Below are 27495 nucleotides of genomic sequence, written 5' to 3' on the forward strand. Positions count from 1 at the left end.
CACTGTCTACTGTTTCATTATTACCTGCACAGCCTTGCAGCATTCACCACACTTGTGTCTCTGTGTGGCCACATAGGAACAGAGAGAGACACAGACGACACACTCAGAGGCCCAAACCAACACAGAGAGTTTTCTTTTTTGATGCTTTTTCCCCACTTGGGACAGCCTGCTACTGCTGACTTGTAAGACACATTGCAAGGCAACTAGCAGTGGATATGGCTGGTTGTCTGCAAAGTTCCCGACTTTGTCAAAAGTGGGTAGTTTTAAGATGCCTGCTTGTGACATTTTCTCTCAGCTTCTGTTTCGCCTCAGTAGACGCAGAGCCGTTTGACCCAGCTCATCTTTATCACCACAGATCTGGACCTAATGAAGACAACATCATTATTGCTAACAATGGGATCAGGGTGCCTTTAGGGAAGTCTGTATTTCTGGACCCTGTGAGTGACCTGGTAACAGAAGTGCAGCCTGGTGACCGCTGCCACATCACAGTTTTGGACAATGACCCGCTGGCCCAGAAACCTGGGATGCTGACCCCTAAAAAGTTCCCCTGTTCTTTCGGACCAGATGAAGTGAAATACACTCATTTCGGATCTCGGAGCCCCAGCAAGGATCGTGTGAAGCTGCAGCTTCGTTATGACTCCCAGACGGACACAGTTATCATTCCTTTCATGCTGGAAGTAGAAGTGGTTTTCCAGCAGCTTGAGATCCTCACAAGGAACATGCCCCTTAATGTTGAAAAGCTCAGTGGTGACAGCAACCCTATTGACAAAAAGGGTCTGGAGTTTTCCTTTGAGGACGGTGTCACACAGTGTAAGATGGCCACTCTGGTCGGCGCTGGAGGTCTTCCCAGGTATGGCATTCTTTTGAATAACCCCTCAAATGGCCAAATGATTGACTGTGATGAGTTTGTGAAACAAGGCATTCGCTACAAGCACACAGCTAAAACAAACTCACCAAACAGAGACTATATTCCAATGATGGTAGAGCTGCAGGATAACGAAGGCAACACCATAATGCAAGAGCATTTCCAAATGATGGTTAGAATCAGAGAGGGTGCAGAGAATACCGCTCCTAAACCCAGCTTTGTAGCCATGATGATGATGGAAGTTGATCAGTTTGTAATGACAGCTATTACAAATGACATGCTGGCTGCTGAAGATGTTGAATCTGACCCGGATGATTTAATCTTTAACATTACTACACCGCTGAGCCCTCAGCAGGGCTATATCATCAGCACAGATGATCAGAACCTGCCTATCACTTCTTTCTATCAGAGAGACATCAAAGATCTTAAAATAGCATACAAGCCACCCTCAGATGACTCGGAGGTAGAGAGGATTTTCCAGCTAGAGTTTGAAATTGTAGACACTGATGGTGCTGTGTCTGATACATTTGCTTTTATGATTGTGGTGAAGCCTATGAATACCTTGGCTCCTGTGGCAACCAAAAATACAGGGCAGCTATTGTTTGAAGGGCAGTCCAGAGCTCTCTCCAGCTCCCAGAATTTAGAGATTAGTGATGAGGACAACCTGGAAGATGTGAGAGTAACTGTTGTTGATGGCTTAAAGCATGGAGACCTAACCATGCTCGGAGCTCGCAGGAAATTCTTTACACCTGCCGATCTAGACGCCGGCATTGTGGTGTACCAGCATGACGGCAGTGATACCTATAGTGACAACATTATTTTTAGAATGACTGATGGCAGAAATGATGTGGAGTTTTTGTTCCCGATCACTATTGCTCCCACTGATGATGAGCCGCCTATTATCAATGCTAACACCGGTCTGGTACTATTCAAGAATGAAGTCATGCAGATTTCTCCCTTCATCCTGAGCGCCACAGATATTGATTCAGAAGACTCTACCATTAAGTTTATCTTGGAGGTGCCCTACTCAACTGTAGGGGAGCTCCTGCTGAGGCAAGCAGAGCCTCCCTCTGACCCGTCTCTCTGGAAATTCAGCGAGACAGATGAGATGTTTGAGCAGGTGGTAACTGAATGGTTTCAGCAGGATATTATGGATGGAAAACTGTTTTACCGTCACGTCGGTTCCCATAGCATTACCACTGTGATTGATCAGTTTGTGTTCCGGGTCCAAGATGACAATGACCCTCCCAATCAATCTGGGGAACACATGTTTACCATCAAAATCCATCCTGTTGATGACCTTGCCCCAGAGCTTTTTCCGGGCACCACCCTTCACATGGCAGTCCAGGAGTACGAGCTAACACACTTCAAGAAGAAGTTCTTGTGTTACACTGATCTAGATTCAGATGACAGGGACCTGAAGTACACCATCAGTAAGCCCCCAACTGACACAGATGACAACAATCCAGCCCCCTTAGGTGAAATTGTACTGACTGACAGCCCAGACACTGTAATTACAGAGTTCACACAGGCCCAGGTTAATCACCACAAAGTAGCTTACAAGCCCCCAGACCAGGAGCTGGGCATTACTCCAAAAGTGGCTCAGTTCACCTTCATTGTGGAAGACACTGCTGGTAACATAGTAGATGGACTATTCACCATTTTCCTACAGCCAGTGGACAACAAACCTCCACTTATCATTAACACAGGGTTCACTGTTATGGAAAGAAGTACATTCATCATCACTAGGAAAGAGCTGCATGCCACAGACACAGACACAGATGATGAAAATATCATATTTACTGTGACCCAGATTCCTCGGTACGGGCTGCTGCAGTATCTGGGGATCGACATGGCAAACGAAGAAACATTTGTACTCGAAGACATTGCAAATGGTCGCCTAACTTACATCCACGGTGGAGAGGAATCCCTCAGTGATGTCATCAAGATTGATGTCAGTGACGGTTTTCATGAGGTACCCATCACCATTAAAATCACTGTTGAGCCAGTTGATGACGAGACCCCCACGATCATGCTCCCAGACGGTCTGCTCGGGGCAGCCATCGATGTACTAGAGAACGGAGCCACAGAGATTACAAATAATGTCATTCAGGGCCGTGATGAAGACACAGATGACCTCGTCCTCACTTTCATTGTTGAGGAGCCTCCCAGGCTGGGGGAAATCCTAGTTAACGGTGCTCCTGCCGAGAGATTCACCCAGGAAGACATCATCAATGGGGCGGTGGTGTATGCACACACATCCGGTGAAATCGGACCAGTCAAAGAATACGACTCCTTCAATCTTACTCTATCTGATTTGTCAGAGCAATGGGTTGTTGGCGGCAACAACGTCCAAGGAGTGACAGTTCACGTCACCATCCTTCCTGTTGACAGCATTCCACCTATTGTCAGTGTTGGAGAGCAGTTTGTTGGACTGGAAGGGGAGAAGAATGTCATTACTCTGGACCACATCCAAGCTGAGGATATTGACACTGACAATGATGATATCCTTTGCACCATCATTGTCCAACCAACATCTGGGTATGTCGAGAACATCTCCCCAGCTGCAGGCTCTGAAAAATCCAGGGCTGGGACAGCCATCACTGCCTTTAGCATTAAAGATGTTGCCCTCGGCCATATCTTCTATGTCCAAAGCATCCATAAAGGAGTTGAACCTGTGGAAGATCGTTTCACCTTCCGTTGCTCAGATGGTATTAACTTCTCTGAACGCCACTTCTTCCCTATAGTTATCATTCCAGTCAATGACGAGAAGCCGGAGATTTTCATCCGCGAGTTTTTGGTAATGGAGGGCATGAGTCTGATCATTGACACACCGATTCTCAACGCAGCTGATGCTGACATCCCTGGGGATGAGCTGCACTTTGAGATCATCAAAAACCCCAAACACGGTACGATAGTTCAGCAGCTCAGCACCGGCACCATCCCCGTGGAAATGTTCAACTTGGAACAGATCAAAGAGGCATCCAACATTGTCTATGAACACGATGACTCAGAGACCAAAGAGGACAGCTTTGAGATCAGACTCTCTGATGGGAAACATACAGTGGAGAAAACAGTTCTTATCATGGTTATTCCTGTTGATGATGAGACACCAAGGATGGCTATAAATGATGGCCTTGATGTTGAGATTGGAGAGACAAAAGTCATTAGCAACCGGGTTTTGAAAGCCACAGATCTTGACTCTGAAGATAAAGAGCTAACATATGTTGTGCGTTACGGCCCAGGCCAGGGCTACCTTCAGCGTATCAGTAAGTTTGGTAATGTTTTAGGTAACATCACCCTCGGGATGAACTTCACACAGGACGAAATTGATAAACAGCTCATCCAGTATGTACACACAGGCCAGGAGGGAATCCGTGACCTGCTGAAGTTTGATGTCACAGATGGTATCAATCCCCTTATTGACCGTTACTTTTACATCAACATTGGAAGCATTGACATGGTCTTTCCAGATGTTATCAACAAAGGTGTGACTCTGAAAGAAGGAGGAAGAGTAACTCTTACCACTGACCTCCTCAGCACTACTGACATTAACAGTCCTGATGAATTCCTCAGCTTTAGCATCACAAGAGCACCTAGTAGAGGTCACTTAGAGAACACTGACCACCCAGGTGTTCCCATTTCTACCTTCACCCAACTGCAGCTTGCTGGCAACAAGATCTACTACATCCACACTTCTGATGATGAGATGAAAATGGACAGCTTTGAATTTGAGGTGACAGATGGTTACAATCCTGTCTTCCGTACCTTCAGAGTGTCCATCACTGACGTAGATAATAAGAAACCTGTCTTGACTATTAGCAAACTCGTTGTGGAAGAGGGAGAAACCAAGCTCATCACACCATTTGAGTTGACAGTTGAGGATCGGGACACCCCAGACAACCTTTTGCGATTCATAGTCACCCAGGTGCCAGTGCACGGGCAGCTGCTTTTCAACAATACCAAACCAATCACAGTCTTTTCTAAGCAGGACCTAAACGAGAACCTTATCAGCTATAAGCACGATGGCACCGAGTCCAACGAAGACAGCTTCTCCTTTAGTGTCACAGATGGCACTCATACTGATTTTTATGTCTTTCCTGACACTGTATATGAGACACGCAAGCCTCAGATGATGACCATTCACATCAACACTGTGGACAACGGTGTGCCCCAGATTGTAGTTAACAAAGCTGCTGCCTCACTGAAGGTCCTCCAAACAAGCCACATGGGCTTCGTGATCACCAGCAAGGCCCTTCGATCAGAGGACCGTGACAGTTCTCAGAAGGTCCTGAAATACACTGTGTCTGAGGCTCCTCTGCATGGCTTCATCATGAACACTGCCCTGGGCAACGACAGCATCAAGACCTTCTCACAAGGTAAGACATTGTAACACTATTTCATCTCAGAGTTTTAAAATGTAATATGCAATGGATTAAATGACCATATGTAATATTAAAGAGGTCCACTATGACCTGACTCTGCAGTAACCCTCAGTTCTACAAAGCATTTTAGCATTTTTCACTCAGTGTTTTGGTTTCATGGCCCACTGTTTTGGTTCACTCTTACTTCTCTCAGCTCGTTTCCAGCTATAGCAGGCAGCTGTATTCAGTGATTAGAGCCTTAGTAAAGCTCATAACATAATCTAGCATTTAGCAGCTAAAGAGTCAGATATTTCCTTCAGGAGTTGGTGGAGATCAAAACAGAGCTATAAAGAGAGGGAATATTGGACTGAAACATGTTAGCCAAATCAGCTATATTAGGTTATAATGTCAATGTTGTCAATGCCAAAATAATAATTTAATATTGTTCAAGGTTCATTATCATGTAACCCTAATATGGAGTAATCATTTTCTGTCATAATACAAAATAATGGATTATTGATATATATAACAATATAAGGTGTTTCTAAAAAAGTGTAACTATGTAGCAATACATAAGTGAAGATATTGTAATAAAACAAAATAACAATTGATTGCATGATTGTAATACTACTACTAATAATGATATTAATACGGCTAAAATAAATAATGGTAATAATCATAATCATAATAATAACTGTATATTGTATTTTTGTAATAGATATTTCTAACTAATAAGATATTTAGATTTTGATTAAAACCATGTCTCCTGTGGCCCATATCACTTGTAACTAAAACAATTGTAAAAAAAAATTAGTCGTCACAGTTATCTTACCTAACGTTTTCAGCTAACACTATTGTCCTACCAACAGCTGATATTGATGACATGAAGATCTGTTATGTGCTGTTGGATGGGAGCAACGCCACAAGTGATATCTTCTACTTCACTGTTGAAGACAACGGTAAGAATCCTTTAACATTTCATACTTGTGTGCACTGACACCAAATTGGGGCCCATTCCTGAGGAACCGTTTGCTCGAGGGCTGTCCTCAGACTTTATCTGTCTTTTAATAGCTTCTTAAAATTGATACTTCCTGCTCTCTGTCAATCTCCCAACTGTTTGCATCACAAAGACTTAAGGCAGTTGGCCATGACTGACACTCAGTATAGTGCCGCCATCTCTGTAAGCCTCACTGGAAATGGGTAGCAGGTTTAAAGGACCACTGACTGTGGGTTGGTAAAAGTGAAAGAGGTGGGATTACCTCATGCTCTAAACTTTATTGTTATGGAACAATGGGATCCTTTTCCCCAGGGCACGTTTCTTAATTTTCAAATCACCCCCTTTCATCCTGTTCTTGCAGTGACACTGTGAAATGTGTAAAGGTATGCATAATGAGTTTTTCAGTTTAGACTTTCTTCCTGGAATTAGTCTGTTTCGGTTTGGCCTCAAAAACGTACCATAGTGTGTGTGAATGGTTTCAAAAACATTTCAAAAGCAATAATATTTTGTGTATGTTACGAGTGTAGGAATACTGGGAATTTCTGTGTAATCCATTCAATGCATTTAATAGAATTTAAATGAAGAGATTATGTTTTCTAGTCTCTATTTTTTGCTTTACAAGCCAACAACATTCAATAGGGAACGTTACATTTCAAATTCCACTGCTCATCTTACTCGGGCACTCCATTCATACACTTTGGTTTTCATTAACTATTGTATTACCCAAATATTATATTTCCTTATGGCCCCCAGTTATATGAGCCTTATTTTTAGAATATTTTTAATGTCTACATGACAGTCTAGTTGTCTGTGAACATGTTCTCATCCTGTTTAACCCACAGAATTCTCTTAAATTAACTAAATATACATGGAACAGACATGACGATAAAATGTATAAGCTCTGTGGCCGGTCACCTCTAACTTTTACATGGATTGCATGAACGGCATTATAAATTTAGCAAATGAAAAGCAATAAAATGCAACAGGTGTCTTTTGCGTTAAGTATCAGCTATAAAATACAAAACAAGATTTGGAAATGTAATCAATGCAGCAGGGAAAGTTTAGTCTATAATTATGCTGGATTGAGGGCCGTGTTGGTGATAATACTACCATCACCATCAGGGCCATTGAGAAGGCCGGACTGGGAGGATGTTTCTTTTTGTCAGATTACTGTCTTTTTGTCAGCAAAGTGAAGCCTCTTATTAGCCTCAACTGGTTCCCAGTAATTAAGTTTTTCCCCAAGACTTTAAGTGAAGTAGGTGATCATTTATTTTTAATCAGGGTCAGTAGCTCTGACATTGATTTAAATAGATAACACAGCCATTATTATTCTTTGTTCTATACTGTTCACCAGTATTGTTATTAATGTTTCTCACTCATTTTGGAGCTATTAATCTGCCTGAAGCAAAGCTGGTTAGCTTTTCTGTTTTAAGTGGATGTTTAACCACAGGAAGGAAACGCAAAGTCTTCAATTAGCTCAACAGTCCTTTTTCTGTTTGCTTTCATACATTGTTTAAGCTTCCAGCCAAATCAGCTGAACCAGGTGCAGCAGTGCAGGCCGTGACATAAAACAAAACCGTGTTTCTGCATGACCACGGTTCACATGTAAAGGCCACAGACAGCTCACGCCCCAATGTTCATGTAATTAATAGCATACACATATATAATTCCACATAAAAGATAAACTGGGTATCATGTGCTCAGCTGCACACTCACCTCCACGCACACACATAGCCAAACACACACAAACAAATACACAGGCACACCCGGAAAAAGATCAAATAACAGATAAAAGTGATTCAAGCCAACCGGTGAATCACTAATGTGAAGTGTTGAGGGGGCGACTCCTGGGGGACGTGGCGTTATCCTGGACATGTAGGGACATGAAGGTGGAGAGCACACTGATGGTCAACCTATCTGCTCATAAATCTAAGTAGGTGAGCTGTTTGTGTGGGAAGCAAACTGCCCGGTCATTAGAGATTTGCACCCAAGATAACCCCCTGAAACTGGTCCCTGTCAGCACTCCCATTGCTAATCTTAACATCCAAATGGAACTAAAAGACTTATTTTTCAAAGTTGAAATAATTAGTAATTAGTTTGACAAAGAGAGACAGAAGAGTAAACTTGTGCTTTATACCCCATACACAGCCATGTTTTACCCCAAATTGCCTAATCATTCTTTTTCCTACTATCCAGCTAAGTAAGTTCTTGTGTTTAATACAGTTTGAGTGTGACCTCGCTTTAAGAAATAACCCTCAGAGGCACTGATATGGCAGCTGCTTAAGGGTCTTAGCAGCCTTTAAAAGGTACCTGCCACTACATGCACTGCACTGATGCTTCTTCACAAGACAAGAATACACACACAAATAAACACAGTCCCGGTCATTAACACATCCTCATGGAGTAGTGTAGCAGTTTGGCATACCTTATAAGGCTCAAATGTTGCATGTTACGTGCCTGTTTCTGCAACTGTGTATATGTACTGTATGTGCAGATACATCAAGATCTTAATCTTAGAGGCTTGAAAGTGCTGTGTCTGAAGTATCAATAGTGTGTGTGTGTGTGTGTGTGTGTGTGTGTGTGTGTGTGTGTGTGTGTGTGTGTGTGTGTGTGTGTGTGTGTGTGTGTGTGGCCATGCACAGCTAAAGTGTGTCTTAGTGAAAGGTCAGGAGTGGGCATTCAGTGTCGCATCAAGAGACCTGCTGGTCAGCGGTTAAATTCCACACTCTGAGGAGAAAGTCTGTGTATTCTTATCAAGTCAGGACAACTCAAGAAGGCTTTTTGGCCTATCAACTCTTTGCAGAAATGTGTAGGAGGTGCATTAATCATTCATGTGACAAAAGCAGAAAAACTGAAGGAAGCTGCAATGCAGATTGCGGTGTTTGCGCACATATTTGTGGGTTGTGTGTGACTAAATGAATGAATTAAGTCAAACATATCCTCCCATAGTGCACTGGAATAAATATACTATATAGAACAAATAAACTATCCATTCACAGATGCTTATTTTATAAATTGTTAAATATATTTATTGTATCATAGATTGCAACTTAAGCATTATCTTGGTAGAGAAAATGTTGATTTTGAGCACTTATTATGCAACCTTCTATGTAAAGTCCATGATTTTATCAGCATTTTATAATTTCTTAAGAAGCTTTTATGTAATGACCCAATGACCCACATCTCAGAACTAATTTTACAAAATGATTTACAAGTTTAACTGTCTTGTCCTGTGGCAGTGACCTCAAACACAAACTGTAGTTCAACTTGGGTCATTCTTTCTGTCTGCCGGGAATTTCTATTAGAAAAGCAATAACCTACATGGAAGTGAGCAGGTCAGAAACTCCCTACAGCCATTCAAAAGTGTGGGACACTGAAGCAATAAATACTTGCTTTTACAAGTGGGTACTCAGCTCACATTTATCCTTGTCCATCATGTATGGGCCCAGTGAGCCACAGGCTAAGAGAAGAAACTCTTATTTACCGTCAGACGTGTTGAGACGTTGGTAGGTTTCTGTTCATTTCTTAGTCTAAGGACTAGGATAATATTTATGTCAGATCTTTAGACTTTGTCTTCGGTCTTCAGAAACACTGCCTCTGCTTGCCAATCTACAAGATAAAAGGTCGCCTCAGATTTCATAGCAGTACTAATCAAACTCAATAGATTAACAGGCGAGAATAAAGGGAGAACAGAGCCTTTACATTCAGATAAGTTGACTCTGCCTCTCCTCTGTGCTTTTTCCAATAACAACAATATAGTCTTCCAGCTCTGGAGAGAAATCATAGACCCGAGTGGGTTGAGTGTTATGTGATCATTCAGGGCCGGGAGAGGAATGCACTTCCTTGGAGACTCCAGACTCCAGGGCCACAGACAGAGCAAGGCCTGGAAGTGAAGTGGTATCCCGAGCAGACAGGTGTGTGCGTGAGAGGGAAGGCTCCAGGGGGATCCCCTTTCAAAGCCCTCCGTCACCCCACTCTCAGCTCCGCAGAAATCCAACCCAATCTCAGATAGCCCGATAACCTGCAGACTTCCACTGCAGAGGTGCCTGATCTGGTGGGGCACTACCCCAGAGGGGGACGAAAAATGACCGAAAAATGAACAGGAAAAAAAGCTACAAAATGTGCGTATGTTTGTCTGGTGAATTTTCTTCCGTACAGTTGGTGTACTCTGTTATACAGCAGGACTGCATGCACCCCTACTTCCTAACTGTGTTTTGGGATCTTACATGTCACCCGTGTCAACAGTCACCAGGAGATTTACTGGCTAGTGGTGCCACAGTCAAGGCCCGCTGTGACTAGAAGTCACCCTCCAACACACCCCACTCTGTTGTCACTCTCCCCCCTTCCCCTCCTTTAAGACCCCTTCATGGTATTACTATTCTCTTTCCATATCATGTTCATCTTTTTGACTTCTTCTCTATTTCTTTATTCTTTCTTTCCTCTCCGGTTTTCCCCAATATCCCTTTCAATGAGCCATAGTATCACCTTGTTCACTGCTTTTCTTTCTCTTTTTGTCCTTTTTCTTCAGCCTTGATTTATGGTGCTTGGAGGGCTGGAATGGTGGAGAGTTATGATCTATGGCTACTGCGGTTATTCTTATCTGCTCTCATATGGCAATGCTGTTGCTGCCCCTAGCCAAGCAATCGTTGACTTACACGCCTTTCCTTGTCCTTTTCTTTTTAGCCATGCTAGCGGCGTGGCTCTAGGGATGGCAATGTCGTTCTGTCAGATTGTCTGCCGGTTCACCACTTTTGGAGTCGATTTTGTACAGATGTCCATGTTGACCAGAGGACGCATCTCTCTGATTTTGGTGATACCATGACTGTAAATTTAAACTTCAATAACTCGGGTTTATGACAAATACTACCAGAACTAAAGACTTTTCCATCAGCATCAGCTGTAGGTACTTACCTGCAGATGTAAGCATGCTAATACGCTAAACTAAGATGGGGAACATGATAAACATAACACTTGGTAACGTCAGCATGTTAGTATTGTCAATAGTAGTATGTTAACATGCTGCGGTTTAGCCCAAAGCTGCTTTTCTTGCATCGTTGTTCATCATTCTGCACATAATAGTTTGACAAAAGCTGTATATTCCCAGTACCACATCTGTTATGTGATTAGATTTCACCAAAGTGTTGCAAGCATCTGTGTCATCATGTCAAGTATATGGAAAGCAAGGGCCAAAGGTGTGACTCTCAGGCCCTGTCAAAATATGATTTATAACATCCTGCGAAGATAAATTCACTGTCATGAAACGAAACAGCAATCGAGCCACTGTGATGTGTCGATTTACAGCACATGCTGCTGTACAGAAGGAATGATAAGAGTTATTAATACATATAATCATGCAGCATTCCTAACATGGATTCCTTGGAGAGCAGAGAGGAAGCTATAGCTTTCACTATTTGAAAAATGTCTTCTTCTACACTTAATTAAGATGTTAAAGAATCAAAATAAAGAAACATTCATCTGAATCCATCTCCATGATCTAATAAACAGTATACTCATAAAGACAGTGACATTTAAATACGCAGCATAGCTGACTGGAACCTCCGCAGTATTTATATCAACAGGATGATTAATGAGGAAATGTAATAATGGCGATGCTTGTCACCTGATGAGGATATTCTTAGAAGGTTGCTCCTCCTTGCATCATGCTGGTGAACGTTAAAGCCTCATATTGACCTTCCTCTCCAGTTATATCTCCGACCCGACCAACTATTCCGCTGCATCTATGTATGGTGCACGCAACACCGCTGTGTAAATATGAGCTGATGAAGAATGTGCTGTCAAAGGACACAGGTGCATGGGAAATCTCTATAATAATCTCTATAATGTCCTGTGTATGACCTGATATTTAGTTTTTTTGCTGAGGCAGGATATTGTATACTTGAAATTTTATGAAGAACCTCTTTCGTTGAGTCATTCTGCCACGCTACATCCAAAATATTTCGCAGTTGTACAGCTTTGTGTTTTCTGTCGCTGACTTTTAGACTTTTAGTTAAATACTGCACCAAAATACTTACATGTGCCACATTGTAGCAGGCATACTGCACTGAAATAAGTCAAGCAGCTTTTAATGAAGGTTTGGAGAGGATCCAGTTGCTTTCACTCAGATCCTAAAACAGGAAAACATTACATTTCTTTAATATTCATTACCTGTCAGAGTTAGGGTCAGTCAGTTATTAGCATCAATCACACGGAAACTAATTTATGAAATAGCTGCCAACAGGGACATTTAGAAACACGTGCGGCCTATAAAACTTTACATCCAAGCAGAAATGATGTTGATTGTCAGTTTTAAAAGCTAATGGAAATGTGAGCTGAGTCAGGCAGCTACTGTATGTATTGGATTTGATAGCCAGTCTAATATAGAATGTGCCATAAAATCTGATTGACTTTTATGTGAGCAACTATTTTTTTGCAGGCTTTTAACTCATCTATTTTGAGAACATTGAAACCGTGTTCATTTCTGTCAGAAGCACTCTGTCTGGGTGCTCTAGTTGTTAAAGGATAACCCTACTGGGAAGTCTGGCTTCTTGGGTATTTTGTGATTTTCTTGAGACCCATGCCAGCTCCAGCCTCAGTGTCTGACAGCATGTACAAAAGTAGTCAGAGAAAGGGAGCTTCCCCTCTCTAACACTGGTGTGAACAATGTGGAGGCAGGCAGGGAGGTATGCCATGGTGGTAGATCTGGCCCACCCAGACTGTGGCCTGCTGTCCCTCTCCGTTGTCCGTCCCCTCAGCGAACAAAGCCGACACAGGGAGGAAGGGGAAGATGGAGGGGGGAGGAGGTTTGTGGAGTACAGCTGTCACTCTGCTCCACATAATCTGGGAGTCTGGCGGGAAGGAGGAGAGAGACAGATAGACTGACAAAGACAGGGAGACAGAGCGAGATCTTTGCTTCAGCCGTAAAACTGCTCAAATGGTTTTGGCTTCATCTGAGTTTCTGTTACCACGTGACTTTGATTGAGGTAACAGTGAATGATACATTACATTCATTGGGAAGACCGAGTAGATGTTTCTTATTCACTTGTCTCCTCAGTCTTGTTGGCTAAAATGTGGTGTGGGCTTTCACTCAGTTCTGAAGATTATTTGCGTATTTACAAAAACAGGAAACATTATTTGAGATTGTAGATGTGGCTGAAAGCTCAGGAACATTTCCAGTAAGAGATCCTGTGCTAATAACTTGTCTTCTGTCTTAATTACAAATAAATTACAAGCAATTAAACGTCAAGAACAATGTGTCATATGATAGCCATTTGTGCAATCCCTTTTGCGGCTTTTCACATATGTCACACCTGTGCCTCTAGTTCACATATCATCTAGCACTTAACTAAACCTATAGTAAGATATCTAGATATAATAGGACAAAACATGTACATCAACACAACAAGTGGTACAGTATTCTGAATCTCTTAAAATCCACTGTTTTTGTGTGTTCTGTTGGAGTCTGTTATTCAGCACAATATAGTCCATGAAATACGAGTGCAAATACGGTGTTCTTTTCTCATTCATAAAAACTCCATTGTTTTACTCTTTGTAGTGATGCAGAAACCTAAAGCTGCCTGATTGCTTGACGCCAAAACAGAGGCAGCTTTTTGTCTCTGCCGTGTTCATTTGATAATCCTCGTTGATAGCCACTGACTAAGCTTCTCCTCATATCAGCTGCACATAGGGCCGGCTGCCAGGACAAACTTTCTCCGGCACAGAAACGATCTGATAATTGAAGTTTGTCAAAGACTTTATTCTTTTTTCGTTTTGGAACTGTACATCAGTTCCAAGGAGTTTTCTAATTGAGATGAGGATTTGATTTCTTCTTGGTTTAACAGGTTCAGAACATGTGAAGCAGTGCAGATTGAGCATAAATTGCACAGTTAATGTGTATAGTTGTTTCTGCATAGAAGACTACAAAGTCAGAATGAATGTTTTTTCAATTTATTATTTTATGCATGCAATGTATAAACAACTTAAGAATCTGGGGCGACATGATCCATGTTTCCTGTATTTTTAGCCGTGACTGTTGGAAACTTGAGCATGAAGCCTGGTGGATGGTAGCTGTCCCCACTGGGCTCTGCTGCTCAATGTTGCCTGTCCTTACCCGGGCGTGGGCTTCACCCGTGGAGCTCATGCATTCGTGTGACCGTCTGTGTGTGGAAGGTGGCAGAATAAGTAGGTCGTCGAATACTCGATTCTGATTGGCTGCAGGGTTTTCATTTATTCTTGATAATGGACACCTACTTATCCATGCACTTTTTACGTAACATCAGTTAAACTGCCTGCTCACCGTTCGAAGATGCTTCTGTGATTGAGTGTGGCTTGCCCTGTGTTGTGACTCGGCCTGGTTTGGCATCAGGGTTGACATGTGGGTGGAAGGAAGTGGCCCCCTTACCATCCTGAAAACCCCACTCTCAACCCACTGTTTTTCCATTGTCCCTAGCCACATAGCATAAAAACTGCAGCCTCTTTCTTCGTCACTCAGGCAAAACTGAGCTCAATGCTGCTTTATTGTGTGGACAGGCAGGAGCTCCTTCCCATTGTTCTCTGTTTACTTTTTATTCAAGCTGGAACGATGTTCTGTTCACCGTTTTGCTTTATAACTTCTGAGAGGTGTATCACATTGGATAACAAACTGTTTGTTTTTGAACGTTGTTCCACCAAACTGCTGAACGTTTCTTCTGACCAAGTGAAGTTCCCTAACTCTTTTAAGCGTCTTAAGCAGGGTTAGGTCAGCAGGGCCGCTGCCAGTGTGACCAGCCGTGCAAGACTAAAGAGAAACAGCCCGCGCTAACCTCCCTGATCCAAAGAACCCACTGAGCTTGACCCATTTCACATCAAAAGTCACAGGTCACCAGGCTCTTCTCACTGAAGGATAAGCCATTAGGGCCTTTCGCTGCTGCTAAAAAAACATTCCGATTATATAGCAGACAAAACTGAGTTGACAGTTTGAGGGATTACATGAGTCATGAGATAGTATGGATTAAAAGGACAGGATTGGGTCTAAAGTTGTGGATCAGCGGCAGGTGACTCTTTGCTTAGAGTGTTTTGATGAGATCTGTCTTTTATGAGCACAACTTCTTTCACATGATAAAGAGGCACTAAATCAAGGTCAAAAAGTGTTGGTCCAAATTGTGCAAAACCAGAAGTATGTCTTTGCAGTTACTATTAGAGCAAAAAGAAGCCTCACTGCTCCCACTTAAACTTCACCTTGTTGAAGAGGGAGAGCAGCGGAGGGTGGACATGATGGGGCGACACAGATTTACAAGAGGCCAGCTCATTAAAGAAATTAAACGATGACAGAATTTTTCCATAAGCAGACTGTATATATATATATATATATATATATATATATATATATATATATATATATATATATATATATATATACATATGTGTTTGTACTTAACCCGTTTAGGATCAAGAATACGAAACAGCATTACGTAGAGATGGATGACAATCAGAGGAAATGAGAAGTAAGGCAACTCTTCTTGAGGCCAAGTGAAGTGAGGTTTAGGGAAGCCCTGGTATTAAGTTATCATGTTTCCCTTCCCAAAATTAAAATGCCCCCTTGATTCCTTTTAGCCTTGAGCCCAGGGCAGATTGCAGTTTATTTGCCTCACTGGTTTCTAACATGAACAAAATAGATTGTTTCTTCATTGTACTTTGCTGTGAGGGAGGTCTTTCAAATGAAGTATTAGTGCAGTAAGCTCTTTTTCTGTCTTTAGGTGGAAACAAACTAAAGCCTCAGCCATTCAGGCTCAACTGGGCCTGGATCTCTCTGGAGAGAGAACACTATTTAGTGGACGAGGACGCAAAATTCCTGGAGGTGACACTCAAACGCAGAGGCTACCTGGGAGAAACCTCCTTCGTCAGTAAGTGTTGACAGTCTTTATGTTTGCTGTTTCTTACTTTTCACTTTTGTTTCCTGTTAAGAATCAGCGTAGAATTTCAGTAGCATTTCCAAGTAAACCAATTTACCAATTTAACAAAGATTTTTTTGTTTTAAAGAAGCATTGCCTCTGTTAGAGGCAATACTGTATTGCATCATTTATGTCCCATTTAAAGGGCCAGTCCTGCTATAAAACATAAGCATCTAAAATCTCTGCAGATTCTTGTTAAGCTGCAGGATGTACTCAGTTTATCCCAACACTTCAACACTAATAACTACGTTTTGTCCGTAAAGGTGTAACTCTATTGTGCTTTTGTTTGACTGGTGCTTCATTTCCTCTCTTGTGTTAAAGAGGTCTGATTTGACATCAGACAGAAACAAAACAACAAATGAATCTCATTTCACTTAAAGCTCAAAACATGTACATCCCTCTCCCTCAGGTATTGACACCAAGGATGGAACAGCTGAGAAGGACAAAGACTTCCGTGGTAAAGCCCAGAAGCAGGTCCAGTTCAACCCCGGTCAGACTACGGCGACCTGGAAGGTGAAGATCTTCACAGACCAGGAGTTTGAGACCTCAGAGACTTTCCAGATACAGCTGTCAGACCCAGTCATGGCTGTGCTGGAGTATCCAGACACCGCAACAGTCCAGATTGTGGATCCTGGAGATGGTAGGAATCTAAATAATCAATTCATTTAAACAAAGACTTACCACCATAAATGCTGCATTTTAAATGAAAACACTTAAATAGATGTATTATTGAATGAAATCAGTTGTTATACTCATCATCTGTGTTTCTCTTCCTAAACAGAATCGACTGTCTACATTCCTCAAGCAGAGTTCAAGATTGAGGAGGATGTTGGAGAGTTGTTAGTGCCGGTGCGGCGATCAGGAGATGCCAGCCAGGAACTCATGGTTGTTTGTTTCACTCAGCAAGGTGCTTTTTGGGGGATTTTAACATTAACTTTACGTTTACTTCTAATTAATGTCTTTTGAAAGAAAGTATAGCAACTTGAGTATTTACGTAAAATTAGCTGAATGGCAATGATGACAAAATAAGTACGACATATCAAAAGTTCCAAGATTACATGTAAATAATGAGACTTTGAGTGAATGGTAATAAAAATGTAGGTAGCATAGTAACCTACTTTTTCTTATATCCATTTTGGACTGATTATTGTGACATACTGAAACAGTTGTGCAGTTGTACTCCATTGCCTTTATTATTATTTTCTTTCATTTCTTAGCTATTATATTACCGTAAGATCCTATATGTGTGTATTGTGTTACCTTTTCTCTTTTGAATCCTATGACTTCAGGCTGCCAGCAACCAACATTTTAATTCGGTTTAATTTCCCCATTATTCTTTAGCCACGGCCACTGGCACCATACCCAGCTCTGTGCTGTCCTACTCTGACTACATCACCCGAGCAGAGGACCACACTAGTGTGCTGCGGTTTGACAAGGATGAGCGAGAGAAACTCTGCCGCATCATCATCATCGATGACTCCCTGTATGAGGAGGAAGAAAGCTTCAACGTCAGCCTCAGCATGCCCATGGGCGGCCAGGTGGGCGCCAACTTCCCAACCACCAAGATCACCATCTTGGCTGACACTGATGATGGTGAGTAAAGAGTAGGAGTTGGAAGGGCTTGTTCTGTTGTGACGCTGACACTTTTCACAGTTTAGCGGATGGATTGATGGATGGATGGATACATATTATTCATATACATTTTCAGATTTCCAAGTCAAAGAACTGCATCGTGTCTTAACATTTGCCGGTGCAGCAGGCTATAAAGGCGCCAAGCAGACCCTGAAAGTGAGCAATGAGCTGATTTAAAATCAAATTTAAGCGTCACATAATTGGAACATTGGAACTTGAGACGAGCATTGATATTTGATGAAACTTTACTTTACCTTACTTTCCGATCTTTGGGACTTTGAATATTGGTTTTCCTATACTGATCTGGGTATGATTCTGATTTATTTCTTACAACCCCGAAAATAGCAGAAATATATTTGTTTGCTGCAAAAGAGAAAAGATTTATTGATACTTGAAAGTGATGCACACAAAGTAACAAAATCCCTCACAGAGAAATATCGCAAAAGCTGCCTGACGATGAGCATGGAGCCCGAAACCCATTGCTTTGCGAAAGGTCGAGGTAGAATGGCATCATGTGCCGCGTATACAGTATAATGGTATCATGGTGGCAGCTGTGGGTGATCCTGTTGCTCATTGCCTCTTTGATGCTCTATTTTGCCATTTCGGTATATGGACACTATTAATCCACCAAAAGTGCCCAGGCATCACAATAACCACAGTCGCCAAAGCAAAGCCCTGGATACTGTACTTGGCTTTAAAGTATATTCAGGTCCATTACCCTTCCTTTGTCTTGGTCTAACGGCTTTCTTTACACTCTCTGCCTCATTTCTCCACCATATTCTGTCTGCCCGTGTCTGTCTGTGTGTGTTAGAAACAAGATAACAATAGACAGGTGTTGAGAGGGAGAATGGCGTCCTCAGTGGATGTTATGCTACACTATAGCCTGTCTGACAGATAAAAGGGCTTTAAACCTGACCGTGCTCCTCGAGCGACCCCCAGTCCTCATTGACATTCAGGGTAGCTCAGGGGAAACAGAGGGCATCCCTTTGTCTGCAGGGACCGGCAGGTGGTGGAGAGAGAGGGACTATTGTGCAGGGAGTCCAAATGACTGGCATGTTTTTACTTTTCCCCCCTGTTTGATGGAATTCAGCAGAAGGAATGCAGTTTTTAAAGCTATGAATCACAGATACATTATTGGTTTCATTTGATCCCTCAAAGAAAATGTCTTAACAGATTTGACAAATTGCTGTCCCCAAATTCTTAAAATCCTTGAGTCCCGTCTTGTCTTTCTTTTGCAACCAGTACTAACCCGAGTCAATTTGTCTTCCTCACATGTCTCCTCTATTTCTCCAACCTTTCACCAAAGTTGATTCCTACACTTGCTTGTTCTAGTGACAGATGTGCTCGCATAAAAAGCATCCCTTTTAATCAATTTGGAACAGAAGTACAATTGAACTTTATGTAGAAATAATCAGTGTGCATTCCCAGACAAGAGAAGACTAGTCAGTGTAAACCTTTATTGTGGTTCTACTTCTTGGTGGGTCCTAAACTAACACCCCATCATAAATCTGGTTTAGAGTATGTGTGTTTGTGTGTGTGTGTGTGTGTAAAACCAACTGCCTGTCTGAGTAAACTTGTGGTTTGGATTCTCGCCAACATCAAGTCTCCATTGTTGCTGTATTTGTCTGGCTCTTCCTCCCACTGATATTTAAGGTTGCCACGTTGGCACTCATTCCCCCATACAACCCCCCTTCTTATCCTCCCTGTCACTAAATTGCTGTCTCGGAGGCTGAGAGGCATTTAAAGTCTGCCAAAAATCCTTCCTTCAGCATCAGTAGTCTGTTGCAGCATCCGTCAAATTCTAAATAAGATATGCCCATTCTGTTCACGCACCAATAACTTAGAGCAACTATCTTGTGAAAACTGATGGGTTTAGTCTATGGTCATCAAACAACACTACATGAGATCTATGTTTGACTACCCCACTGCCACGTTAGTTTGGATTTTGATATGTTTTTTTTGTTTTGTTTATTGACCGTGAAAAAGGCCATGGGACAAAAGGCTTCATTGTTAAAGTAGCAGCCACTCCGGCCACAAGTGGCATGATACAACAGTAAAAGCTAAAGCATAGTTTTGCATTATAACAAGTAAAGAAGATCCATAGTGTCAGTAAAATGAAACAGTACAGTCAGTCACCCAACAATATCTTATAGCTAACGTCAGACTGAGTGAGGCTGTAGCAACAAAAACCCTGGGTAGTTTGACTTTGCCAAGGATACATTTTATTGCTTATGAATTCAACTTTTTGTTTGTAAGAGGAAGAATGTTTTATTTTCTCACTTCTCTTCACTTCATACAAGAGAGATGCTAGACTTTTTACCTTCATGACTGCATTCCTGGTAGCACCTTTAAAGGTTGTAATTAATGGCTTTAATAACGGGATTCATCAGGATTAGAAATCATGAGCATTGATTAATAGACTACCACCATTTAATCCTTATTATTAATTAAAAATAAAGAGATTTTTCACAACTTGGCACCCCGAATGTTCTTGTTGATGGCTTATGGCTGACCTATAAAGCATAGCATTTTTTCCTTGTGAAAAAATCCTAAAGCCTGAGTTTGAGCCTCTATCAGTTGATCTCTAAGTGCTCGGACTGGACAGAGTGTGATGAAAACACGCTTTATACAGAAGTGAGGAGAGATGAATTGACAATGGCTTCTGAATTCTTGCCCTCTGCCTTTGCAAAGTGGACGGTTGCCTCTCTGTCTCTGCCAAACCCTCACCATACCGCTTATCAGCTGCTCTATCATCAGGAACTGGGAACATCCCTTCAGTCGTGCACACACAAGCACATGCCTCCTTTTTCAGGTGTATCTTCGGCTCTTTGGCGTTGAGTTCAGACAGAGCTGTCTGGGTTTAGATAAGTAGGGGAGGAAGGTTGAAGGAGAACACGATAAGAGGGATGACTGCTCTCTTCCTGTGCTGAGTCAAAAATTTGAGAGTTTGCTCAGTTATTCATGCCAATTTGTCTCTGAACCCTGCTCGATTAAAAGCTTATGTTGCTATCTCTCTCTCTAACAAGAAGATATTGTTCCAACAAACAGCAGAACTGATGAAAATACAATATTAAGACAAGATATCATGATGATAAATGTATGTCATGTGCTGTGTTACCATAATTTAATTTTTAAAAACTGCTGACCTTTGGGAATTTGGAAACGGCACCATGTCTTAATCATTATAACTATTGCACTTTCCTATGATTCCCAAATCTCACAGAGCCCTCGCTGTATTTCGGGGAACCCGAGTATGCTGCGGATGAGAGTTCCGGCTACGTTGAGGTGAAGGTCTGGAGGACAGGGACCGACCTGTCTAAGACGGCTACTGTCACCGTCCGCTCCAGGAAGAGTGAGCCTGTCTCTGCAGAAGGTAAAATCAGCAGTTCGACTCAGCGTTTGGTCATGGTGTTGCATTACAATGTCAGTTCATGGTTTCCCCTCTATCTGGCCAGCTGGACTAGACTACGTCGGCATCAGTCGCAACCTAGACTTTGCTCCCGGAGTGACAATGCAGACATTCAGAGTGACCATCCTGGATGATCTGGGTCAGCCAGAGCTGGAGGGACCTGAGACCTTTGACCTCGTGTTACGGATGCCCATGAACGCTGTGCTGGGAGAACCCAGCAGGACCACCATAACCATCAATGATACAGTCACCGATGGTGAGTGTCAAGCACACATAAAAAAAACTAATAATGTATGTATGTCCAAGCCTACAGTAACTTTACAGTATATTCTATACAGTATGATGTGAGTCAAGTTCTATGATTGTTGCCAATCTTTTAAAATCAATACACTGAATTATAATAATCATAATATTATTTTGATAATATCATCACTTCTAAGTAGAATTCTATACAAAAACACTTTCCTTTTATCCCCCTATTTAGCATGTATATCCAACATAAGTACATAAACAATTAGTTAATGGTTTGAAACACACCATAATGTAGTTTTTAGAGGAAATAAGGATATTTTTATATGCCAATATGTATTGATTTAATATAAAAGCATTTATTAAGTGACTATACCGATGTACAAATTCTTTGTAGGTGGATTTATAATGTCATGGTATGAGTCTAAAGTTGCTTTTGTAAATGTATCCATAACTGTTTAAATTTAAGATATTTATATTTTTGCTTTTAACAATTTTATTTTCAAACATAACATTTAATGCACATTTAGCTTCACTCAAACGCAGTGAGACTCTCTTGTAACAAGTCAATTACTGTCTCTACAGTGCCAAAGGTTCAGTTTAAGGAAGGAAGCTACAACGTGGATGAGTCTGATGGAGAGGTAACAGCCATAGTGTACCGCAGTGGAGACATCAGTCTCAGGTCCACAGTGCGCTGTTACACTCGCCAAGGCTCTGCTCAGGTCATGATGGACTACAGTGAAAGACCCAATACTGACGCGTCCATCATCACTTTCCTACCAGGTGAGACCTCCCTTCTCCCTCTTAATCTCTCTGTTCCTCTACAACTACATCCTGCAGCAGTTACCTGAGTACATTGACCGTTTTTTCTCCAGGTGAAACAGAAAAACCGTGTGTGGTCAGCCTGATGGACGACTCCATCCATGAAGAGGACAAGGAGTTCCGCCTCGTCCTGGGAACTCCCAAGAGCAAGTCACCGTATGGAGCGTCTATTGGGGAGCAAAAGGAGGCGCTGGTCACAGTCACGGATGGGAAAGATAGTACGTACTTTACTTCCAACATAAAACAATAAAGAAATATTGAAACAAAAAAAGACAAAATATTCTGTAGGTAGCATATAGATGAAAACAATGGGATGCAAAAAAAAGCAGGTGTCGAAGATACAGTGGTTTCACTGTGGAGAGTGTTTTGTACCAGGCATGCTACAAATATGAAGGATGGATGTTGCTGCAATTAAATAGAAACTGAATAAGTTAAATATTTTACTCCATCTGAAAAGACAGCATTGTCTTTTCTGTGGCCAAAACAGGAAATTATAATTTATTTATTTGTTTGAGAAAATAAATATGACTGTTGTTTTGGCTCATAATAATAATAATAATTTTGGTCACTCCCGTTCTAGAGCCCATCATCCGTTTCTCTGAGATCAAGTACAGTGTGCGTGAACCTCAGGTCAAAGGTGATGTGGCTGTAGTGAAAATTCCCATCCTGCGTGTTGGAGACACCTCAAAGGTGTCAGTGGTGAGAGTGCACACCAAGGACGGCTCTGCAACCTCCGGAGAAGACTACAACCCACTGTCAGAGGGTAAGGACATGGTTTATTGGCTGCAAAGTGCCTCTTCATATGAATGTATGCCTTTTAGTCAGTGCTCACTTCGCTGTGTCTCTGTCTAAGATGTTGAGTTCAAGGAGGGTGAAAAGGAACACTTTGTGGAGATTGAGATCCTGTTTGACGGTCAGAGAGAGATGAGAGAGGCCTTCACTGTACACATGAAGCCTGATGACAACATGGTGGCTGAAATACAGGTGACACAAAGGTTACACAGCACACACACACACACACAAAAACAAATATAAACCAGTAGTCCTGCAAGTCTTACATGTGCACACGTACAGTGCTGCATATCTACACACGTGAGCATGCGCCCCTGTCATTTCAGTCTGTGTTAAAATAGCCAGGCAGCAGCTGGCATTGCTGTCAGCGCGCCTGAACCACAGAGTCTTATAAAAAGCTTTTCCCTCTGGAATGAGATGCTGAGGGGAATGTCCCAGCAGAGCCAAACAGTAGACAAACCTATAAACAGAACTGCGACATTCTACCCATATACTCTACATCAGGCATGCACCGCTCACGTCACAAATTCAGATATGTTACGTACCTAGACTTTAGCAAGATAGGACAAAATGTGTTGGAGGAATGGCGAAAGGATGCTATACTTTGGCAGAAGTCATGAATGAAGGTTGAGCTTGGCTAGATTTTAAAGTGACAACCAGCTAACGATGCTTTTCCTCTTCTTGCTAGATGAACAAGGCCATTGTGTACATTGAGGAGATGGACAGTGTGGCGGATGTTACCTTCCCCGCCGTGCCACAAGTGGTTTCCCTGCTCATGTATGATGACACAGCTAAAACCAAAGACAAGCCCCACCCGCCCAATGGATACCCTGTTGTGTGTGTGACGGTGAGTGTAAATACTTCTGCTGCTTTTGACAGCCACACATACTTCCAGGTTTCTTTAATTTTTCAGTTGCCATATGTCTTGTCATCGCTTGCAGGCTTGCAACCCTAAGTACCACGACTTTGACAAAACTGGCTCGATCTGCTCTGCGGAGAACATCAACGACACCCTCACTCAGTATCGCTGGCTGGTCAGCGCCCCGACTGGGTCAGATGGAGTGACCAGCCCCATGAGGGAGGTGGACACTAATACTTTCTTCACCAACACCAAGTCCGTCACTTTGGATTCGATTTACTTCCAGACAGGCTCAAGGGTTCAATGTGCAGCAAGAGCCTTCAATGCCAATGGGGATGCCGGTCTGGAGCTATCCAGCCCCATTGCTGTGGTCAGCAAGGAGGAGGGTGAGTGAAACACTGATTGGACAGATGCAAATATATATATATATATACTCAGTCAAGACTTCATTGTTTTAACTGACTTCTAAATCGTTGCAGGTATGTGTCAGCCTCGTGTCCAAGGCACTGTTGGAGCTGAACCTTTCTCTGCTAAGATCCGCTACACCGGTCCCGATGACCCCGACTTCCCCAACCTCATTAAACTCACTATCAACATGCCTCACATGGATGGTGAACAGTGAACATTTGTTTCAACCACTGATACATAGTCTTTATTGTTTAGTAATCTTGACAAAGACCCAGAATAGTAACACGCTTTTTAATATCAACAGGCATGTTACCAGTGATCTCCACAAGACCTCTGTCCAACTTTGAGCTCACCTTGAGTCCAGACGGCACTCGTGTGGGCAACCACCGCTGCTCCAACTTGCTGGACTTCAATGAGATCCAAACAGGCCACGGCTTCATCACCGATGCAACAAAGAACCCTGAAATCATTGGCGAAACTTCACCATACCAGTACAGCCCGCTCATGCGGTCAGCCAACTCTCTACGCTTCTACAGGAACCTCAACTTGGAGGCCTGCCTCTGGGAGTTCACCAGCTACTACGACATGTCAGAGCTGCTGAATGACTGTGGAGGCTCCATAGGCACCGATGGACAGGTAGGACATGCATAAAGGAAAAAACTACAGAGTTAAACCTTTTTAAGGATCGGTTACACCACAATTTATTCATCAATGGATTCACTCCCAGGGTCAAAGTAAATCCATGCTCATTATTTATGGCAAGTTTGACGGGCAAATGTGCGGCATTGACCAATCACAGTCTTGACAGTGAGAGGAAACTATTGTAGCTTGTTAACTATGTTGCATTATTCACATATATTTTACCTAGTATAAACAGCTCCACAAAATGAATGCTTGCAGACAGTTTTAGGACAAGCATCAACTGTAGAAATTCGTCAGTCACCAAGCTTGTAGAATCACATATTTTGTGAGGATGGGTGGATAAATTTCACTGTGCAACTTTTGGGTGTGAGCAGGCCTTCAAACTCACGCAGAGATACCTCCTACAGCATCCCTGATAATGACTGAGTTATCTCTTACTTAGGTGCTGAACCTGGTCCAGTCCTACGTCACCCTGCGTGTCCCTCTGTTTGTGTCCTACGTCTTCCACTCTCCGGTGGCTGTGGGAGGCTGGCAGCACTTTGACCTGCAGTCAGAGCTCAAACTCACCTTTGTGTACGATACAGCTATTCTGTGGCAGGATGGCATCGGCAGCCCACCTGAGAATGAGCTACAAGGTATGTTCTCAGAGCGATGCTGCTCCCTGCTGGTGCTGCTGGTCCATGTGTGAAGCGCTGTAAAACCCTGTTCTCTGTTCTCATAGGAGCCATGTATCCAACCAGCATGCGTATAAATGAGGAGGGACGTCTGGTGGTTAACTTCAAGACAGAGGCTCGCTTCAGGGGACAGTTTGTTATGTCTCATCCTGGTAAGAGGGTGGCGGCCACACACACACACACACACACAGACACACACATACCCTAAAACCATCCAGTGTGGCCATTCTATACAGCAACCTCCTATTGGATTACCTTGTGGCCGACATCCTCTCTTCATCTATTTCTGGGGTTCCACGTTGGGGGGTCCTTCCTGTGCAAAAGTGTCAGGGGTCATTTCAGCAAATGTCAAAATGGCCCTTCAGCGTTTACAGTTAGGAAGCAAGTGATACAAACAATGTAGAAGGTCACTCTTTAAATAAAAAAAAAAAAAGTAGACTGTTGCTAGTTGTATTTTGGACGAAAAAGAGTTACGACTGTCTACGTGTTTGTTTTCAGGAACCAGTGTGTCATCCATGGTGATGTGTGCTGACCACCCTGGGCTGACATTCACTCTCGCCCTGGTCAGGACTGAGCCTACTTACAACCAGCCCATGCAGCAGTGGAGTTTTGTCTCAGACTTTGCTGTGAGTCGATATGCAATCAAAACTTGTCAGCTGTGGTGAAATAAACTTCATAGACAGTCTTTAAGATTGTTTCTGTGTTTCTGCGTCACCTCTAGGTGCGAGACTACTCCGGGACTTACACAGTGAAGTTGACCGCCTGCATTGCATCACCCAATGGGGAGTTCAGCATCCCTCCTGTCTGCCACCCAAGAGAGCCACTTACGTTCGACATGGACATTCGCTTCCAGCAGGTTAGCTTTGATATCCTGGCAAAAAAAGCCCCAGCATTATTTAGTTGTGGATTTACTACAGTCAGGTCTAAAGCAGGAACACTGATGTTTTTTTTTAAGATAACACTACAAAAAGACCAACTTAACAATCATTTAGATTTGAATGACTTTTAATAGTTTCTAAGGTAGTTAAATTTGTCCAGAAAAGTTAACATTTACCACAAAATGTCTTGTTAAGATGGTTTCAATCACACCGATAATCTGTTTTGTGTATGGTAACTCTTGTTTCTGTGCTCCAGGTGAGTGACCCAGTTGCAGCTGAGTTCAGCCTCAACACTCAGATGTTCCTGCTGTCCAAGAAGGAGTTGTGGTTGTCTGACGGCTCCATGGGCTTTGGAGAAGGGACTGATGCTGCTTTTTCAGACGGTACTACAACACTGCAGCCTAGTGTATTTTAGTACACATTACAGCTGAGCACCATTAACCCTCTGAGAACCCCATGTTATAGTCCCACCTTCAATTTCATCTGTTCTTTGCTTCAGGCTCCATGATCTACGGCCGTGTGATGGTGGACCCAGTCCAGAACCTGGGGGACTCCTTCTCCTGCAGCATTGAAAAAGTCTTCCTCTGTACTGGAGCAGACGGCTACGTTCCCAAGTACAACCCCACCGACAAGGAGTACGGCTGCCTGGCAGACGCTCCCTCTTTGCTTTACAGATTCAAGATCCTGGTAAGATGCAATGAAACCACAAGGACAATACTTTAGGGAGTTGTGGAGAAGCAGAGGTCATGTCTTATTTCTGTGTGTGTTGTTCTGCAGGACAAGGCCCAGCCAGAGACTCAAGCTTCAGCATTTGGTGACGTTGCTTTTAAGGCCACACTGGCTCAAGACACACCTGGAGGTCTGCCTTTGGCCAGACAGCCAGGATCAGATGGCTTCACACTCTCCTCGTCTCCACTTTTCCAGGTCTGTAGTTCTCAAAATACATTAGATACATGCATTGTATCAACACGTTCACAG

General features: G+C 42.6%; 1 protein-coding gene across 3 annotated transcripts in view; it reads left to right on the forward strand.

Moving 5' to 3' along the window:
- The first annotated feature begins 215 nt into the window (after positions 1-215).
- frem3 (Fras1 related extracellular matrix 3) overlaps positions 216-27495 on the forward strand; it is a 28133-nt gene continuing 853 nt past the window's right edge. Inside the window, exons 1-23 of one of the 3 annotated variants that reach the window (XM_068726878.1) lie at positions 216-5244; positions 6099-6188; positions 15958-16104; positions 16562-16792; positions 16934-17059; positions 17494-17745; positions 21008-21157; positions 21240-21449; positions 22028-22225; positions 22318-22482; positions 22845-23027; positions 23118-23248; positions 23745-23903; positions 23998-24301; positions 24395-24526; positions 24628-24959; positions 25408-25606; positions 25684-25791; positions 26138-26265; positions 26361-26495; positions 26774-26900; positions 27017-27204; positions 27295-27441. In XM_068726878.1, the coding sequence (XP_068582979.1) occupies positions 216-5244; positions 6099-6188; positions 15958-16104; positions 16562-16792; positions 16934-17059; positions 17494-17745; positions 21008-21157; positions 21240-21449; positions 22028-22225; positions 22318-22482; positions 22845-23027; positions 23118-23248; positions 23745-23903; positions 23998-24301; positions 24395-24526; positions 24628-24959; positions 25408-25606; positions 25684-25791; positions 26138-26265; positions 26361-26495; positions 26774-26900; positions 27017-27204; positions 27295-27441 (8871 nt within the window). Of the gene's footprint in view, positions 5245-6098; positions 6189-15957; positions 16105-16561; positions 16793-16933; positions 17060-17493; positions 17746-21007; positions 21158-21239; positions 21450-22027; positions 22226-22317; positions 22483-22844; positions 23028-23117; positions 23249-23744; positions 23904-23997; positions 24302-24394; positions 24527-24627; positions 24960-25407; positions 25607-25683; positions 25800-26109; positions 26266-26360; positions 26496-26773; positions 26901-27016; positions 27205-27294; positions 27442-27495 lie in introns of all 3 variants that reach the window. The other 2 variants (XM_068726876.1, XM_068726877.1) reach the window with 2 other exon arrangements.

Source organism: Cebidichthys violaceus, unplaced genomic scaffold (genome assembly GCF_023349555.1).
Source record: "Cebidichthys violaceus isolate CVI_PGR_0920_01 unplaced genomic scaffold, fCebVio1.0.p SCAF_4, whole genome shotgun sequence".
NCBI classification, from domain to species: Eukaryota; Metazoa; Chordata; class Actinopteri; order Perciformes; family Stichaeidae; genus Cebidichthys; species Cebidichthys violaceus.